This window comes from Myripristis murdjan, chromosome 3, assembly GCF_902150065.1.
Source record: "Myripristis murdjan chromosome 3, fMyrMur1.1, whole genome shotgun sequence".
NCBI classification, from domain to species: domain Eukaryota; kingdom Metazoa; phylum Chordata; class Actinopteri; order Holocentriformes; family Holocentridae; genus Myripristis; species Myripristis murdjan.
Window position 1 is genome coordinate 11,213,977 of NC_043982.1, and position 15,589 is coordinate 11,229,565.

The window sequence follows — 15,589 nt, forward strand, 5'->3', positions numbered from 1 at the left end:
GGCTGAAAGCCTGTTTGAGAAAGGAGGGATAGGCGTGGGACTACCACTGTCACCCATGTAGCTGCAGAAACATCAACAAAAGAGACTTGTTGGTGGTCTAAGCTCCAGTAAGAGCGCTGGACAGGTAAGTTAGTTGTAATTATATATGTTAATGTACCTGCTGCTCCTCTTTGCCCGTGCTCTGGCATAGTATGCTTCATAAGATCTGGGTTTGAGGTCCAGGGCTTTTGTTGCAAACTCCTCAGCTATGCCAAAGTCCTGTATGTTCAGACAGAAAAAAAAATCCTAATGTTATGCAGTCTATCTAAATGTCAACTTAGACCTGTGAATGACAGGAAATTGGCCTCAGCTTGCATGAGACTATGCATTTTAACTGAACAAATTCAGGGCATGTTGAGCTTTGTGGTTCACTGAAAAGAATGGAAAATATTTGTTAAGCAGAGGTGGTAATTAGTTATTTAGTGTGTACAGTGTGTGTGGGGGTGTACATACATTTACAACTGAAAGACTGAAGCCTGTTTTATCAAATACGACGTACAATCAAATCATTTTCATTGTAATGCGCCTAGCAACAGAGAGAGGGAGAAAAACAGACACGGAGGCTTGTTTTTCAGTGGTTTTTCACTGCTCTCATCATCACTCTCAGGTGAATTTTTAATGAGGCGAAAGCATTGAGAGTCGTCCTTGAGAGTGAGGTCAAAATGGCAGCCTTGAATGCGAGGTTGCGAACATTGCTATTGAATGTTTAATGATGGGATCATGTAGTCTCTCTCCTGGCCGTCACTGCCTGCATTCTGATATGATATGAGGCTTTAGTCATCCTGCTTGCACGGCCACTGTAAATAACCCCCCGTGGAGAGAGAGAGAGAGAAAGAAAGAGACCGCACTCCGGTCTGCGAGAGAGTGACCTTATCACATCGCATTATCTGCTCCATTATTCATTGGCAACAATGACATTTTTACACTTCTGTCATCAGCAGGGTGGATTCCAAACCTGGCTGCAAGCCATACACATCTATCCCCTCAGTAGCAGCTATTCATTACGCGGCCACTGAACCACAAATCTCACCTTCAGGTCTTACACTTACGCTTACGAGGCAAACATGAAATTAGATATTAACATGGAAAAGTAGTAATATCTCTTAGGCTACAAGTTATACTGATGCTGATATTTTGTTTCTGGGTTGATACAGATAAATTATACATCTTTGGGGATGATCGAACTCCTCCTCCTCCTGCACCTTGTTCCCCACAAGTCCCTCCTGCCTGCCCTTCTCGCATCTGAAAATCTGATGCTACTCAATAGTGAATGAGCAGCCTGATGAAACTGAGACAGCTGCGGGCCTTACATTGGTTTTCCTGCGGCAGCGGGAGAGGTTGAGATAGAGGGAGACCCGCAGCTCTTTCAGGCCTTTCAACTCCTCCCCCACCCCCTCACGAGGGAACTTCCTCAGGGCATACTGGTATCGCTGACCTGCCTCCTTCATCCGTCCCTTCTGAAGAACACACCGGGAGAGGGAGAGATGGACAGAGAGACAGAGGAGAAAGGAAGGCTGAGCTGCTGAGCTGTTTTTGGCTACTAAAGCACAAAAAACTGTTTAGGGTATTGCCATTCAAATGGCTGCAAATCTGTCACCCCCCCCCGGAGTCCCATTCAACACACTGTGGGAAGGAGACATCAGCAATATGTTCACTTGTTAGTTACACCCTACCTTGTAGAGCATGTTGCCCTCCTCCATTAGTTTCTGCAGCAGGATGAGGAGAATGTCGGGTTTGGAGGAAGCCATAGCCCATGTAGCATGACCTGAAAGAGTGTTGGAAAGATTTATCTATCTTCTCTTTTTCTCGCTTGTCTCTTCTATGCTCTGACTCTCATAAATCATGTACCTGATCGATCGTGTGGAGCTGTTCTGTAGCCTTTGAGTCAATCAAGAAGAGCACCCGAGGAAGAGAGAGGGAAGTAAAATGAGAACTGGAGAGGCTGTTATAAAATCGGAGGTGTTAGAGTGGAGGCTAACAATATCTAGAATTTCAACAGTCGTATAATCCTGTAAAGTCATAGATTGTAAGTGTAAATGTGTCACAAATAACATACAACTGCCTAAGCTCTGTGTCAAAAGAAGAATCGGAGGAGAACAGTCTTGTGTAAAAGTGAGATAAAAAAAAAAAATACACAGACATAATAGTGAGCATAGTGCATATACCCATCTTGGATCCTTTCTTCAGCAGCGAGGCCACCAGGGCCGGGTTTTGGCAGCCGGTGGTCTGCTCTGATGCTCTGGTGCCGTTGTTGTCAGCCCTCTCCAGCACTGCACCATGCTCCACCAGGTGATGCACCTGCCAGGCACAGGATAACAACAGATTGCAAACTGGATCTCTATTTAAATGACAACTGCAGCAATGGGAACTTAGTCATCCACTTCACTAATTAGTCTGATCACACACTAGTTGCTTTGATACAGCAGTGCCTTCGCAGCTTCAAAGGCCATCGTCTCTAACACAAATGTGGCAACAGAGCCATCCACACCTCTGGATCCCGATGATGCTTCTGATGAAATGTTTGATTGATATGATGATTTTGATTATGCCCTTGCTGATCATTGGAGTGGTTTCATGGGTGAGTATTGCTTTAATTAAGCAATATAACACTGACATTGCCAATATTCAGTATAATAGAACTGCCTCTTGTGTGTGATATTGCTTTTATGCAACAGTCCTACGAATGACAGCATTTCTCAAGTGACGGTAATAAGCAGCAACAGATAGTGAGTAAGATAGTGAGTTATTAATTTTTTTCTTTTCACCTCTGCCAACACAAATAGTTCCATTAGAACTGAAGCCTCTCCTGAACTGAACATAAACGATTTCCCGACCACAGGCTACTGTGCCTGGAGGATTCCTCAGCAGCATGCACTCACAGCTCTGCCTTGCCCTGAAAATTGGCTGTAAGGCATCGCCTCGTAATCCTCATCCTAACCAGTAGCTATAAGGCTTATACAGTCAACATGTTGGGGCAAAAAACCCAGGGAGTGGCTGTATCCAGGCTGCTTTCCTCTCCTCGTCTTGTTCTGATGACCATTCTTAATTTAACTCCAGTGTTATTTTTGGAAATGTGTCTGTCTCTGTGCTGTTACAGTGCTAATTTAGTTGTGATGTAGATCAGGGCCGCTACTGCAATTTACTAATGTAATTTACTGAAGCGGCATGATACATAATAGTAAAAGGTCAGAGTGCTGCTATACTGTGCTCTTATGGAATGTCTTGTGCCCAATCAAATTACTTTGCCAGAGCTAAGTGCTGTATAATTGAAGTTCCTTAACTCTAAATGAGATGTGACTGTAAATTGCCTCATGCACTGCAAGAGAGTTGCGTTATTATGCTCATCATAATGTCAAAATGTTGAATTTGATTGAAAATTGCTTCAACATGGACGATTGAAGGAAGATTGTGGATGGAGACTATAGGAGGCTATACACGAAGAAGGCTATATACTACTCATGCAATTTCTACCAATAATAATACACAATTTACTACATAATCATAGATTTTGTAAGTTGTTTTTCACAACCCACTTTTCCATCAAGGTCTACAGCCTCCGATGAGTATTTCTGAAAAACATCTCTCTAAATCTTAAAAGACCATACCAGTGATTTTTGCCTGTTTACCACAATTTACCCCCATTTTTCACTGCAATAAACCATTCTGCAAATCATGTGAGGCTATGAAAGATTTCACAACATATAATCAAAATCCCTTGATTTTCGAATTTGAATATTTGAAATTTTTCAAACACCCACCTTATAATGTTATGTTTCTGCAGCAAACAAATCAAAACACAACAGTGCTGCTGCTTTTAAGAAACTAATGTGGACGACTTTATTACGGTGACGGCACACTGGTGGGAAGAAAGTCTGAAGTCTCTGAAAGTTCATTTTCATATCATAGTGGAATAAATAGAAACCAATGGATACGAGGCAGGAGAAAGGATGCCAGAGCTCTAAAATACTGTGAATGTGTGAAGTATATTATGGATATTATGCCAAACATGCAAAATCTCTCATATGGTCCTTTTAGATAGTGGTTAGTGAGGTTGTCCCCCATGTGGCCATACTGTTCTTAAGCATCCTTGGTGCTGTGGATGCCACACTAAGTGACTGCACTGCATCCTGACCAGAGAGAGAGAAGAGCATCTCCCTAAGCCATGAATGAAAGTATATGTCAGGGTCATGGCCTTGACTCTTGTTATTTTCCTTTGTTTCCACATGTTTTTCCTTTTCCTGTTTGTGGTGTGGGTGTGGTTTCTCCGGTCTGATCCCTGATCGCTGCTCATTCCATTCACCTGTTATTCTTCCTTGTGTCAGTATCAGCAGTATCAATATTATGCCTACACTGTTTTCGCTGTGTTTTGAAGATCACCTACCTCTGGTTAATCTGCCCGCCTGCCTGCCTGCCCATCACACCAACTTGCCTACTTATCCAGCTCTCAAAGTAACCCACCAACTACACTCACGATCCTTGTTGCCACTCCAAACTGCCAAGTTCTGCCACCGTCCTTACTCCACTGCTTCTCTGCCTGCCAACCATCCAGACTCTACAGTAAAATCCCTTTTAGCTTTTCAAACTAATCCTTTGTCTGTCTGCATTTGAGTCCCCATTCAGTAACCGTAACAGTCTATCCAAGGAACAAAAAAAAAAAGATCAATTAATCCATCATCAAAGTGCCATCGTGATGTCCAAGCAGCATGAAAACGCACTGTGTCTGCGTCTCCGTTCAGGGCGGCCAAATCGAGGGGAGTCCGCCCGTGTCGGTCTGGATGGTTCAGGTCTGCGCCTCCGTCCACCAGAAGCGGCACCACAGACTTCTGGCCTTTCACGCAGGCCCAGCTGAGTGCAGTCAGTCCCTCCTGATCCGTAGAGGACACAGAAGCGCCTGGGAACACAGACAGCACACATATCTTTATTCGTTTCACACACATCTTTCGGTCAAACACATTGGGAGCTGGTGGTGGGGAGTCTCTGTGACCTCTCACCCTTTGAGAGCAGGAGTTCAACAGTGCCCACGTGGCCCTCAATGGCAGCCAGCATCAGTGCAGTGCGACCCTGCTTGTCACCGATGCTTATGTCTGCACCACGTTTCAGCAGCAATTCTGCTACCTGGAGGGGAAAAAAACATCAGTTGTGAACTCACCAAAAAGGGCGAAAGAATTAAATGATTGAAATTGAAAAACAAAAAACAAAAAACAAAAAAACAACCTGTGTGTGTCCATGTTTGGCAGCGCTGAGCAGCGGGGCCATTCCTCTGCGGTTGGCTAGCTCCAGCCCAGCCCCCCGATCCACGAGGAACACACACATCTCCATCCTCCCTCTCCCTGCTGCTGCGCTCAGCGCTGAGAGAAGGGCGGAATAGAGATGAGAAGACGAGGCGGAGGAGAATACATAATTGACGCATTTAGGAGAGAAACAGAAGCAGGAGTGAGAAACACACAGAGAAAAGTAGGGCTGCTGGTATTTTATAATCCAATCGATTGCAGGTGTTGGAGCACCTCACATTATGTCTTGGGTCAATAATACGGCTGAACTCTAATGTACTCCAGTGAGGCAAACTTTTTTAATATTACTGTTATATTGCAAATGTACACCTCTGTGCCAAGAACTAGTTATCATTATTGCTCAAAACAAGACGCCTTAGCTGGCATTATCCCTTACTTACAGCTCACGTTCACTGACACAGACAACAAAAGGAAAAAAAAAAAAATACAACAATCTTGAATCACACTTCTACTCAATAGACAAGTTGCACATTACTTAGCCAGTGTTGCTCTAAAAACAAACTGATGAAACATTGTTCATGTAGCGTGAGCCCCGCAGCTACTGGAGAGGAATGAAAGCTATTAACGCTATTCTTTAACGTCCAAAAACCCTGAACAAATGACATTATGTCTCACGTTACTACATCACTTGAGTGAACAAATCAATGGTATAATGCTGCTGTTCAAAGAAACTCTCAGCATATGTGACAAAAAAAATTTGAGTGGCACAATTCTCTTTGAATAAATTGATTTTGTGCAGCTACACAATATAGTAGCAGTTAATGAAGCAGGGCTCCTATTCAAACTGAGCCACTGAAATGAATATGCCTTTTAAAAAGGTGACTGTATTTCACACCCATTCATCATTCTCGAAAATTGTCTGTTATGCCTTCAAAAGGCTTATTTTTGCTGTAGAAAATGAAACAGGAGGGTGTAACATGCATTTTTTTTTAATCGTTCTACCCTCTAAAGGTATATGCTTTCATATTTTCAGTTCTAATTGTCTTAATTTCAATGCACCTTTTAAATGATCAAATATCTAACGTAATTCCCGTAGCAGTAGATGAAAACAGATTTTGAAATGTATCCTTGGCTGATTATTATTTGAAAATGGATAGCTTCTTATCAACATAAGCGTAAGTTCAAGCACTAGCACATGCATAGGTGCATGTTTCAGAGTGTACAATATCCCTGCTTTTTCCCCATCTCAGTTCAAAGCTGGTTGGGGATGTGTAATATTATTATAGACCCTAATGGTGCTGTATGGAAACAGCCAGGCTTCACGTGAAATGCTTTTAGGAGATAGTCCTAGCAGAATCCTGAGAGCTACACTTGTGTCTATGATGGGCAAAAGGTATGGAAATTCAATAACAGCTGCTTTTTGGCCACTGCAAATATGGATGGACACAATATGCACACTGAAAAAAATGTGATGTTCCATTTCTGCTGAAAAAATAAATAAATAAATAAATAAACAATTTACAGTCTAATCAACTTCAAAACACAACGCTGCAACCCAGTGAGAGGCTAGCTAATACCACTGAGCCTGCAGCTCCACTCACGGAGCTCGCTGTGCATCCATAAACAGGGAGTAAGCTGTGTTTAATATTTATTCATTGCACCTATTCATTGCGTAACTCATTTTCCCTAGAAAACACCTGAAATAAAAACTATAATGCCCCTGATTTTGACTCTTGAGCCAACTGTCCAGGCAGGAAAGTGAGGTGAGAAAGCTAAATTTATATGAATGATAGGAAAAATGCACCCGTTTCTCCCCAGAGAGAGTCGTGAGCGTCCATCTGCGCTGCCAGCTGTTCATCATTCAGGTCCAGCAAGCTCTTCACCACCTGCAGGAGAACACAATATTACAGTCCTCTGTATTGCTGGATCTTGCTGTGCAGTAAGAAAACCCATGCCCAAACACACAAACAGCACACACACCTTGGCCACAATTAATAGGAAGCTGCACCGCAGGCGCCACAGTCTCCATAAAAACTCAATTCAGTGAATGTACTGGTTATTAGGACCTTCATCTTATGCCGTACCTGTGTGTGTCCCACACTGCAGGCGGCCGTAAGCGCCTGCTGCACTGCCTGTTTTTTCTCAGTCACAGCCTCACTGCAATGCTGCTCAGGGTCAGTGGGATTCTCTGATCCCCAGTCTTGGCCCAGCAAGATGTGGATGATTTCCGTGTGGCCCTTCAACCCCGCATGGACCAGAGAACACTGCCCACTCTTATCAACATGGCCCACCTGGCACACAGGGGCACACAGAAGGACTTAATCATACTGGTCGTGGCCAGTGCCTTTAATATGCTGTCCTAGATCAGGCCTGTTTATGTCATCTCTCTCCCAGAATAGATCTTGGAACATTGGTGAATGTAAAACCAGGTCTGTTCAGCGCAGATCAAATTATATCACCAGTGTAAAAGCACTGGGGCACTGAGCGCTTTTTCATTGAATTATATTTGATTCAGCCATGATAAGTACAGCATTCATATCCTCTAACCCACATTTGTGTCTCTCCCTCTTTGCGCAGAGCCGGGTTCCCATACTGACCTTGGCCCCTTTCTTGCACAGCAGGCTGACCAAGTCGGAGTGTCCTGCAGCTGTGGCCAGGCAGAGCGGCGTCATACCGCTGTCGTTGGTCCCATCTACAGGAGCCCCCATTTCAAGCAGCACAGCCACCATCTCCATATGTCCCAGGTGGGCGTGAACACCCAGAATGGGGGCGTGGCCTACCACCTCCGCACACCAGGTCACACTAGCCCCACCAAGGATCAGCAGACGACTCACCTGCACAACCAAAGGAGAATGAGATGTAGAAAACATTTGCGTGTGTATCATGTACTTTTACATTTGTGTATTTCCAGGTAGGTATTTTATTGTAAAGCAGGTGTGTGTAACCTTGATGTTAGGTGTGTAGAGGTTCCTCAGGGAGCCGAGCGCAGCGGACAGACTATCTGTGCTGCAGTTCACCCATATGGCCTGGAGAACACTAGAGGACATGCCTGTCCTCTTACTGAGACCCTGTGTGAGAGAGACGGAGACGCAACTTGAAACATGCTCTGATGAAGGCCAAAACGTGACCATGTTTGTTGACGTGGCCAGAATAAACTGGTGAAACTGATACTAGCTGACTTGTCCTGAAGATCTGCGTGTGTGCTGCCTCTTCCCTCTCTTTCCCTTTGGGTATTTAAGATGAGAACTTGAAACATATTTGGCACTAAAAACTGCAGAATATCTGATCACAGCAAAATACAAGAACCTGAGAAAGAGGCTGACACTGGGACTGAGTGAGTGACCATAATCTGACTGCAGAGGAGGGCAGATACATGCAGAGCTGGCTGCTCAGAGAGGAGGACTGTGCTCCCACAGCATGAGGGAGGAGTCATGTGGGAGCTGTAAAAACAAAAATGCACTTTCTTATAGGATGCCAGAGCTAAAACAATATTAGGGAGGAATGCTTTCCAAACGTCTAAAAAAAAAATATATATTTTTTTAAATTCCAAAGCCTGATGAACTAAAAAAACGAACCATTCAATACACAAAACACCCTACAAAGTGCCATTTTGCAAACACATCCAATGAGAGGCGCCTAACCACACATTTAGCTGATGAATTAATGAATATGCTGCATGTATTTTTATGTTTGTTTTAAATAGTTTGTTTAATAGTGTGAAAGAATATTTGTCGAACACAAACCAAACCAAACCGAAATTGAAACGTGTGACCCAAAAAACGCAATACAAATCAAACCATGGGTTTATTGAACTGTTATACCCCTACTTATCATATGTTTTACATACTACCTGCTATTTTATGTTTATTTTATTGATAATTTTTTTCCTCTTGTTTGCTATTGATCAACCAGTAGATGCCCTCTGCTATCTGTAGTGTCCATATAATCTATTATTTTAACCGCTATTATAACGCTTACCTTAACCTGACAATTGACACAGTGTTAAGTTATGTTGAGGCAGGGGTATAATTGGTTGTATTGTCTTCATAATAACCAAAATCTTTTGTGCAAACAAGATCATACTCTGCATGTCAGCGATATTTACAATGAGTTTAGTTTTGTTACCTTGAATATGTGAGCCTTGAGGATGTGATGTCCCAGTTCCATGGTCTGCTGCCGGTTCAGCTTGCCCTCCTGTCTGGAGAACATGAAGGCCAGGAGAGCATGGCCACTCCTGCAGGACACAGGCGTACGCGCACACACACACACACACACACACACACACACACATATTATCAACGTGTTTTTGGAGTTAACAACTCATTTATATTAGCTTCTGCTGAACGATCTTTAACTTTTAGCCTCACCTGGGGTCGCAGAGAAAGTCAGTGCTCTCTCCATCAGCTCTCCACACCAGCCACTCTCTGAAGGAGGGGTGACACAGCATGCGTGTGCCGTCCCTGCGCCTCACCTAAGAGGCAAAATTCACAAAAAAGTAGAGGTATGATCAATTCGCATGAGATTTTGCCCAGACACAAACCACCCTGTATAGCTACCCTGCCTGTCGGCTAAATTTCCAAAATGCAAATTCAAAATAACCGCAACAAAACAAATCCAACTCTGCCAGAAACACCCTAATAAAACACTTTAAGAAAGCATTCTTAAACAAAAGCTTGACTCATTCTGTCCCATTTCATGTGGTCATATCAAGAGTCTCACCATAAATCCAGCCAGGCTGTCTAATCTCTGCTGGAAGTCCTTCCACTCCATCTCGCCCCTCATGCTGCCTGCATTCAGCGCCCTGAACATTTGTTCATCAGTCAGCGGGTGCAAAGACGCCAGAGCCACATTTAGCACAGGCAGTACTCGTTCAAAGACCTCTCCATCCGGAAAGCTTGCACGGCACATCAGCAGGTAGACCTATAAACATAATTATATAGCAATCATGAGTTACATATTATTATACCACAACTGCTTTAAGTTTTTTGCAAATTTCCAAATTTTAAACTGCAATATACAACTTCTTTGTAGAAATAATTGGGAAATATACACATGACCAGTCTGTGTCAGTCTATGGCCCTGTGCCGAGATACCTGCACATATCGCAGCAATTATGTTGAGAGTATTTTGAGACATATATCATTTCTGGGCACAGACAGCAATGAGCTGTGCCCAGTGAAAAAATGTGTCAACACTGCTGTTTTTTTTTTTTTTTTGTGTGTGAGTGTTTGCTTTTTGCTGCAGAATGCCTCAGTTCAGTGGCTGTGTCTTTGTCATGCATGGTGGCTTTACAGTTGCTGGTTACTAGATGCCATCTCAAGGTAGACAGCTCATCAAAATGAGTGACAAGTGTGACAAGGGCCTGAGTCCGACCAGCGGAGGAGGATTTAACAATAACATTTCTGTGCCTCAAGGTGAAATGTATTTTGCAGCTTTAACTGAGACTAAAAACTTTCTAGCCGTCATTAGAAAGTACACTGCTATCTTATTGAAACACACAACACGTAGTACCAGTGGTGGAAAAACTACTGAAATCCTTTACTTGAGTAACATCAGCAGTACTATAATGGAAAAAATATTCAAAATATGGCCTAGGTAAAAGTATAGACGTATCAGCAGAAAAAATGGACTTCATTATGAAAAGAAGTAGGCTTTGTGAAGAAATCAGTGATACATCAAACTATAAGAAGTATTTTATAGTGTAAGTCAAACTGTTCCATATATTGTGGGCTAGTTTCAACTCAGGTAAGACAACATATTTTATTTTATGTGTAAAACCTTTTTCTGCAAAGTAAATAGTAAAAAAGCCTCACTAAACAGAAATAGTGCCAATGCCTTTAGAGTGTACTTTAGTGAAGCACTCGAGTAAATGTACTTTGTTACTTTGCAGCAGTGCCTGCAGTTTTACTCTACGTGGCTGACCTCCGACAGGGAGACGGGCACCACCAGGTAGTTTCCTCCTTTCAGGTCCAGGTGGCCCCGGTGGAACAGATCCAGGGTGAGCTGCAGGTAGAGAATCGAGCCGTGACTCCGTGTCGAGAGGTGGCTGCTGAACTTGCTGAGAAGCAGCGGGTCGGGGGCAGAGCCCGTGGGCGTGGTGACGTTAGCGGCGACCTGGGTGCTGCTGTTGACCCGGTGCTGAATGTAGTCACTGAGGTCGGCTCCCAGATCGCTGCTGTCTGGCAGGATGTCCAGGGAGATGCCAGAGAAGGGAAGAAGAGTGGTGATTTCCTAGAGGGAGAGAAAACAGAGGAACTATTTGTGCTTATTGTAAAAATAGCGCACACACGCTTAATATTTAAGGAATTCTGAGCACGGTGTCTCTGGTGCATAGATGAAGGACAAAATTATAAACACCAAATTCAGCACACATCTCTTCTGATGCGTTTACCTCTGACTCATGCAGTGCAATGGAATACAGTAAAGAGTGTGACAATGACTCAAGCTCCGGTGCTGCTCACAGGCCTTTCTCAAATCACATTTCATATCCTCCCTCACCACCAGCAACTGCTCAGCGCTGACACAAACCAGCCATGGCTGATGAAAAAAATCCCTGTTATTGCAAGTTCAGTTTCTCATTATGGAAATTGGCATTTCAGCTCTGCTTCAAGTAATTGATTTGGGGTTGTGAACTGTGCTGGGCTTTTACAAATTATTGCTGTTTGTGAAATTTTCCGGGTTGTTAGAAAGCTGGGACGGATTAAAAAAATGAACCATTCAGGAAGTGGGGTTGGGTTAAAGTGGCAAGTCTTCATCTTTAAATTATGGAGCGCTGCAATAGTTCAGGCAGGTACAGATGTTTATTCCAATCAGATATGAATAACTAGGGGGTCTGTATAAACAGATTTGGCACTCACTCTTGCTCAGCACCATGTTCTTGCCTGCTACCACCACAACGTGCAGTTCAAAGCCCAGCGTATACGTGAGTGTGTTTGCTCATTTGCTGTGGCTTGCAGCCTGTTGTCATGGTAATTTAATCGTACATCCTGTATCTCATAGCCTCCGCCATGCAGTTTGTAAGATTAGTCAAGTCATCACATGAGCAGAGACACACCGCCAGACTCAAATAAATATATTTGTTTGACATCTTGATGAGTTTCCTGACTAAACTGGAAAGTTCGGTCAGGAAACTCTTAAGGCGCCATAAAGACTGGTTTGCTTTTTCAGAGTTAGCCGATCAACATCCCGCTTCTTAAAGGAAGAATGAGTAGGATTTGTCGGCTACACTCTTCCCTGGCTAAAGTTTTTTGTTTCCTAGGATGGTGACATAATGATATACCCGTCCAAAAAGTCACGTCACCATCCTAGGAAAAAAATGTGGCCCGCCGGCACCTACTTGTCCAACAGAAAACAGGCTACCACTGTGTCACTCTTCATGCTCATCCTCTCTTTCACTGCTTGCCAACCCCAGATTCACTCTCGCTATGGAACGAGCTTTGTCCGCTTGGTGTTTTGCTAGATTTCCTTTTTTCCACAGTCTGCAGTCCGCATCTGCATCCGCAATTTGTGCAGCTTCCAATTGGTCATTGTGCTATCAGTGTGGCACTGTGCACTGTTACCGGCTGGGAGCTACACACCCACTGCCCAAAGGCACAGCAGGGCAAGAAAAAACAGAGCAGAGTTTCTGCCGATACACACACCAACACACACTTCTAATGGGTCATCTGTGATGACTGAGAGGGATTATTTTTTGTGAGTCTATACATTGTTTTTTTGGGAAAGTCCTACTCATTCCGCCTTTAAATTCAAACCCTCGTAAATGTCACATCAGGTTGCGTTGACAGATTGCTCCTCTAGCTTCCCTCTCTGTGCAGTTACAGTTTATTGTTTTAAACACTCCTCCTCCCCAGCTCCACCTGCTTAGATCTGTTCTTATATTCTGTGCAGAGATTATTTCATGCCGTATGTAATCTATGTGTGTGAAGCAGCTAATATCATTGTAGATAGTCCAATTAGTCCAACTAGTTGCCATGACACATTAAGTCATGCCTAACATCTTTATATGTGGCTTGTCCTGACTGAAATAAGAACGTGACCCCAGACACGTGGTGTGTACCCCCTAACAACAACCCCACTATGAAAGCCAGCTGGCTGTCCAACTCCAGACCCGCGGCAGGCTTCCAGTAACATTACCAGCAATTCAGGGCGTAATCCAGGCTGCATTTGGAGGCTTGGCCTCAGCGTTAGGCAGATGTGTCCGCCGCTCAGTGGGATTACCAACCGGATTGAGGAAGTGAGTGCCAGGGCAGCCTGGATCAGACTAGCTGGAACTACACTGTCAAAAGCCATACTAGCTGCTAAACCACTGCATCTAGCTACAATGTTTGTGCAGGGAGCTGAGAGAAAGAAGGCATGTGATGGGAATTTGGCTAAGGGCAGCCAAGGTGTGACTTCAGAGAGTTGTGATGCTTTAAATAGTCTCACCAACAGGCCTGTCCTGACTGTGACAACCAGCTTGAGCCAGACCGGAAACTTGGACATGATCTTGGTGATGAAAGTGGCAACGGTGTCTCCGTAGTCTGGCTTGTGAAACTCTGCCTCATTTAAACTGTCAACCAATATGATGTAATCTTCCTCAGGTAGCCTCCTCTCTGTGCAGAGATAGAGAGAAAGCGAGAGCGAGAGAGAGAGATGGAGATGGAGATGGAGACAGATAATAAAGTCAGATATATTTGATTTGCTTGGTAAGAAGCAGGCAATGGGGAAACAGAGAAGGTATGAGAGTTTATGTTCAGCCTCTCATAGATATAAATGAGCGCATCTCTCTTCCCGGCAAATTATTTATGTTATATTGAGAAAAGCACAAACCTCTCTGATATTGATTCTGCTAAAAGTGACTAGAGGCCATAGTTGTTTATCAGCTAGAAACAGGAGAAACAGGGACATATCCATCATGTTTCACATCATCGAAGCTGTCAGTGCATCCCTGCGAGCTTGCCAGGGCTCATATGCTCCAGCACAAGGGCTCTCCATTTTTTTCTAACCTGCTTAATAGAGATGGAGTAGACAAACACTCCTCTTCTCAGACTGTAGAGGCCCTAGCTATAATAACACATCAATCTAGCTGACCGACTGTATCATGAGAAACTGAGCGGGCTAATGTGCCTGTAACACTCACAGCCTCTCCAGAGTTTTCTGTGACCTTGAAACCCTGTGGGATGCTGATGATTCACTGGGGCAAAAATAACACTCATCATTTCCCTATGTAAATGACCCAACATCTGTTTCACACTCTACAGCGTTTCAAATCATTGACCTTAAGTGGGAAAAAATAATCTATGGACCCATCATGGAACCATTAATGGGCTATTTCACACAGGAGATAGCGGCAGCCTCTCTAATTGCAGGGTGAGGAGAGCAGACAGTTTTCCACCTTGAAACTGATACTATTTTAAACTTTAAAAGCTCTTTAAACTTGAACATCACATTTATCTCAAAAGTTTTGTGTGCGTGAGCGAGTGAGCGAATGAGCGAGTGAATCGAGAGTTTCTAACCCTTGCGCAGGCTGGCGATGGGCTCTAGGATACCCTTGCGGAAGGCAGAAATGGGGTCTTGAACGCAGGATCGCAGGCTGAGTATGTTCTGTAAATGGGGCTCCTGTATCAGCAGCTCCCTGTAGGGGGTGAGCTGTGGTGCTCTGGCCAGCAGGGCGGCGACACTGTGGACAAACTCTGGCACCAGGCAGGTGTAGGTGTTGTCTGCCTGACAGAAATGGTAGGCCACCACCTGTGGGGACGAAAGAGATGGGGAAAAAAAGCACAAAAATGGGGATGAAAACACAAGGAGGGGTTGAGATTACTGCAACATCACGGACAATAGGAATCAAGGCAGCAATAAAATAATACAAAGGCACAGATGTATGCTGCTCAAACAAGACTACTCACAGCAATCACAGAGGGAGCTGAGTCATAACCTACTTTCCACACTCAACAATGGAATCTCCATTCAGTCAAAAGTATGAGTGCAGAGTGTCTCTTAACATTTCCTCAGTAAATACTAGCTGGTTTATTCAGGCACTCAGGTGGACTGTAAGCACAAGTCTGGGAAGTCAAACTTACTGCTGCTAATTAGAATTATTTCTTTTCAACGCAGAGGCAGAGAACCAAAAGAACAAAAGGATAGCATCGAGACAGCTGATGACTCTGAGATGACTGCAATAATTGTCTTGCTGGAAGCCGATTACCAGCGTATCTGTAAACTGTAATTGTATTATAGCAGAACAATAGAAATCTTCAGCAATCTTCACTCTATGGCTCTAAACTGTGCGCATAAGGGAGCTAAGAGGACCGCATGCAACGTTATTGATGATTTTACTTGTG

General features: G+C 43.8%; 1 protein-coding gene across 1 annotated transcript in view; it reads right to left on the reverse strand.

Moving 5' to 3' along the window:
• Positions 1-15,589, reverse strand: part of LOC115379368 (protein TANC1-like) — a 34,530-nt gene that overhangs the window by 2,357 nt on the left and 16,584 nt on the right. The window contains exons 10-27 of the mRNA XM_030080027.1: positions 14,765-14,996; positions 13,695-13,861; positions 11,193-11,501; positions 9,990-10,190; positions 9,638-9,741; positions 9,396-9,504; positions 8,216-8,338; positions 7,868-8,104; positions 7,355-7,561; positions 7,075-7,156; positions 5,254-5,387; positions 5,031-5,154; positions 4,755-4,930; positions 2,205-2,337; positions 1,888-1,917; positions 1,713-1,804; positions 1,350-1,496; positions 158-258 (exon numbers count right to left, since the gene is read on the reverse strand). Of these exons, the coding sequence (XP_029935887.1) occupies positions 158-258; positions 1,350-1,496; positions 1,713-1,804; positions 1,888-1,917; positions 2,205-2,337; positions 4,755-4,930; positions 5,031-5,154; positions 5,254-5,387; positions 7,075-7,156; positions 7,355-7,561; positions 7,868-8,104; positions 8,216-8,338; positions 9,396-9,504; positions 9,638-9,741; positions 9,990-10,190; positions 11,193-11,501; positions 13,695-13,861; positions 14,765-14,996 (2,708 nt within the window). The remainder of the gene's footprint in view (positions 1-157; positions 259-1,349; positions 1,497-1,712; positions 1,805-1,887; positions 1,918-2,204; positions 2,338-4,754; positions 4,931-5,030; positions 5,155-5,253; positions 5,388-7,074; positions 7,157-7,354; positions 7,562-7,867; positions 8,105-8,215; positions 8,339-9,395; positions 9,505-9,637; positions 9,742-9,989; positions 10,191-11,192; positions 11,502-13,694; positions 13,862-14,764; positions 14,997-15,589) is intronic.